General features: G+C 43.7%; 1 protein-coding gene across 1 annotated transcript; it reads right to left on the bottom strand.

The window, feature by feature from the left end:
- Window positions 1-379: 379 nt before the first annotated feature.
- LOC147455253 (pentatricopeptide repeat-containing protein At4g13650-like) lies at window positions 380-2966 on the bottom strand. Its single transcript, XM_086514068.1, has one exon. It carries the CDS (start codon window positions 2875-2877, stop codon window positions 529-531), a length of 2349 nt encoding a protein of 782 aa, XP_086370194.1. The 5' UTR covers window positions 2878-2966; the 3' UTR covers window positions 380-528.
- Window positions 2967-4206: the final 1240 nt, after the last annotated feature.

Consider the following 4206-nt stretch of genomic DNA (forward strand, 5'->3'; position numbering starts at 1 on the left):
CTCCACAGAAAAAAATGACACGGTCATCTGTTGTACATAAAATGGTGTCTATGGACTACACTGCATCAGTTTTGTGCGCACATGCAGGTTCTCCGCTCGGATGAGTTCCTCCTCCTCAGCATCATTGAGCAGACAACATCCTGTGCACATGCACCAACGATCGCCCGCAAACTTGCTGGCGTAGGTAGCAATTTTCAGCAGAGCTTGAAAAGGCATATTGCATAAGGGGTGCTGCATAAGGGGTGCAGCCACCTCGAGACTCTCCCACCACAGGGAATGCATGCTTTCGAGTCGAACGAAGGAGGGGGGGGGGGGGGCTTGGGGAGTCGTCTGCTGGAATCGGAAAACAATCCAAATAAAGCCAAAATTGCCCTTCTCATTTCTGAACATGAAAAGGAATGAACGCTCCTCATGCACCCCAAATCCTCATATGCTGCATGAATATTTGATAAAAGTACATAAGACAACGAGTTTTCCAAATCCAGCTCAACATGCTGCCACCCTCCCTCGATTTACATGGTTGTGGACTTACCCCAAATCCTCATATGCTGCATGAATATTTGATAAAAGTACATAAGACAACGAGTTTAGGGTATCCAGTTCAACAGCATGCTCTGTCGCCACCCTCCCTCCACTTACATGGTTGTGGACTCTACAAGAACCAAGCAGGACATTCCAAACTACCACATCAGGTTGGATTGGTAACTGATGTACAAAGTTCTCAGCCTCTTGTATTCTCCCTACCCTTCCAAAAAGATCCACAATCGAAGCACAGTGCTCTAGGTCCGGAAGAATTCCATTAACTTTTCTCATTGAGTCAAAATACTCTAAGCCTTCCTCCACCAAGCCCACATGCGCACAAGCCGCAAAAACACCCATAAACGTGACCTTGTTGGCCTTCACATTCTGTCCTTGCATTCTTCCAAAGATGTGCAGGGCTTCATACCCATTGCCATGCTCGGCATGCCCAGAAACAAGGGCATTCCATGAGATAATGTCCTGATTATGGTGGTTTTTGAAGACACTCCATGCATCATCAATGGCCCCACACTTGCCATACATATGAACCAGAGCATTTTGAACTGCAGTGTCTGAATCAAAGCCACCATCCACAACAGCAGCATGTAGTACTTTACCTTCTCCTAATGCTGCTAAGTTGGAGCATGCACCTACAAGAGCACTGAAGGTGAATTCATCAGGCTTGACTCCCATTCTTTGCAAAAGTAAAAGGGCCTCCTTGCCTAGATCACTTTGAACATAAACGGAAAGCATAACATTCCATAAATTCAGATCTTCTGTATCCTGTTGGTTGAAAACGATCCTTGCTGCCTCGACACTACCACACTTGTTGTACATACCAATAAGGCTAACACCTATACCAGCTTGCTTCTCCACACCGTATAGGTTTATGTCGTTATGCAGCACCTGACCTTGAGGAGTGGACGATGGGCCATGACATGCACTAAGAAGAGTGTTAAAGGTAAATCTGTCAGGTATCACACTATTGCTAAGCATTGGGCGGTAGAGCTCGAATGCCTCTTTGTCATGCTCATTCAAAACATACAATGAAAGCATTGCGTTCCATGTGACTATATCTCTTGAAGGTAGCTTGTCAAAAACCCTTCGAGCACTCTTAACAGACCCACATTTCCCATATAGATTGAGCAAAGCAGTTCCAAGATGATTATGGGACTCCAAGTTTTGCAAAACAACAGTTGCATGAACAGCCATGCCGCACAATATTGACGCCAAAGCAGTGCAGGCACTCAGCACTGTTATGAAAGTGAAATGATTTGGCACCTGCTTCTGAGCCATCATTTCTTCATAAAGAGAGAGCGCCCGACTATGAAGCCCACTTTCCACATGTGCCATCATCATGGAATTCCACATGGTGACCTTACCAGATGATTTAACTTTGTTAAACACATTTTGTGCGTCTTCAACATTGTGGGTCTTGCTATACATCGTAATAAGAGCTGAACCAATCGCCACATCCGACTCCAACCCCGTCTCCATAATGCTAGCATGAAGAATTAACCCCTGTACAGTTGTTCCAGAATCGCAGCAAGCACCAAGCAGGGCTATAAACGTGACATGATTTGGCTCCACATTATGCCACCGCATCTGTGTGTAAAGCTGGATAGAGTCACCTTGTTTTCCATGCTGTACATACGCCACAATAAGAGTGTTCCAGGCGACCACATCTCTTGAACCCTCTTGATTGAAAATCCACCTTGCATTTTCCAGACAACCAGATTTTCGATACATGTTAATGAGAGCCGTTTCTAAGATAGCAACTGCATCAAACCCATATTCAACAACACAAGCATGAACAACCATACCTTGATCAAGAGAAGTTGCTGATAATATGCTCACAAGGGTAACATTGTTCGGCTTCACGCCTGCAATGTGCATTTTTTGGTAACAATTCAAAGCTCCAGTATGATCACCATGGTGGATGTAGGCGTTCATGATGAGAGTCCATGTAATGACATCTCGCTTCTGCATACTGTCGAAAATGGAGCGTGCATCTGTGACCTGCCCGCAGGCATCATACATTTTGATCAGAAGGTTACCAAGCAGCAGTCTACTGTCGAGTGAGCTGCAAAGAACCAGGAAATGGAGCTTCCTGCCGTCATGTAAGGTTTTCTGTCGTGCGCAATCACCAAGAAGAGATGAAAACACAAAATATTCAGGGGGAGATACTCGTGGATCTGGTCTTCGGTTCAATTTCTCGTAAGGAAGAAATGGCGCCTTTGTAACGGCACAATCACAATCAGTCTGTGCTACTGTAGCCAATCGAAATCCTGCAACATGGGCAGCATTGACAGCGTTGCGTACTTTGTACCTCTTTGCCCAAGAAGTCCACAACTGCATCAAGAGCTCATGCGAGCGAGAGAGAGAGAGAGAGAGAGAGTAAACGAATGCGTTAAGTGAGTTAATATGCAAAGCGAAACAAAGAAAGAGATTCACTTCTATGTTTTGTTTCTCTTTTTGGCTTTCTAAAAGAGTGTTAGGTTAGCATACTTTCAATGTTTTTTTTTTTGGCAAAACTCACAATTGTGAGTGATAGGATTAGGATCAGACCGAGCCTTGAGGGTCAAAGGATTACAAGTTATCTCCTTAGTAGAGAAACCACTCTACTCCTCGGCTTTACTTATGACAAGATGTTATGTATTGTTTTAGATTAGCCTTATGAGGCTTGTTTGCCTCCGATCATGTGGATCATCACTCTGCTCTCTTGCATGATTTTATCTTGCATTTATTTTGAAGGCTTCTAGCTCTATGCATGATGCTAGTGCGAACATAAAATTATAGCTAGTTGAGAGGATACGTTTGGGGGATGCTGCCTAATCATGACTCGGTTTTTTTCGCATCATGAGCTTCACATGTGAATGAGTTCCATACATTGGTGAGCTCCATGGTAAAGGGAATGGAAGTTAATTTTACTTAAGGAAAGAGTGAAGTTTGGAAGGTCAAGTGGCAGGATCCACCATTTCAGGATTTTCTATTCAGAAATTTTCTTATGTACAGATAAGATACTTGGTGACATCTCGGGCCCTTGAGGTATCCTGAAGTGTCAAGCTTATGTGGTGCAGAATGGAAGACTCCAAAGCAAGGTGCATGTGATGTGGGCCACCTTCCCCTTTGGCTCATAAGGAAAACAAGAAAGCCTTTTTTATCATTTTTTTCAATAGTTTTCTAAAAGTATGGATCCCATATGATAAGTACACTCCCCTAGGACCCCCTCCATGCCCTCCCCTTGCCACCTACCTCAAAATTCGGATGGAACCCTTTGGGACCCATATTGGAACCATTTTGGTGGAAAAAACACCTATTTTGGGCCTTTTTTTCCTATCACCTAGTCTTCACTTGTCTTGCCCTATTCATGTTCTTACTCACACACACTTAGTTTTGCACAAAACTACCTTCACTCTTCATTCCTAATCAGCCCTCCCAAGCTTCCATGGTTGCACTTCATCACCTTCCCCTTTCTTGTAAGGATGTGCACTAGTTAACTACACACGCACACACACACTAGTTAACTACACACACAAGTATGGATTCAATATGAATTCCTATCTTTCATCACAAATCCCACTTCACCCCACTCAAATCAACCATAAAACTCAGAAAAATTCTCTTCACCTCCCACTCTCACTCATTCTTATATATATACATCTACCTCTTTACTATGCCTCATTG

The sequence above is a fragment of the Adiantum capillus-veneris genome, chromosome 6 (assembly GCF_014529385.1).
Source record: "Adiantum capillus-veneris isolate H3 chromosome 6, ASM1452938v2, whole genome shotgun sequence".
In the NCBI taxonomy this organism is placed as follows: Eukaryota; Viridiplantae; Streptophyta; class Polypodiopsida; order Polypodiales; family Pteridaceae; genus Adiantum; species Adiantum capillus-veneris.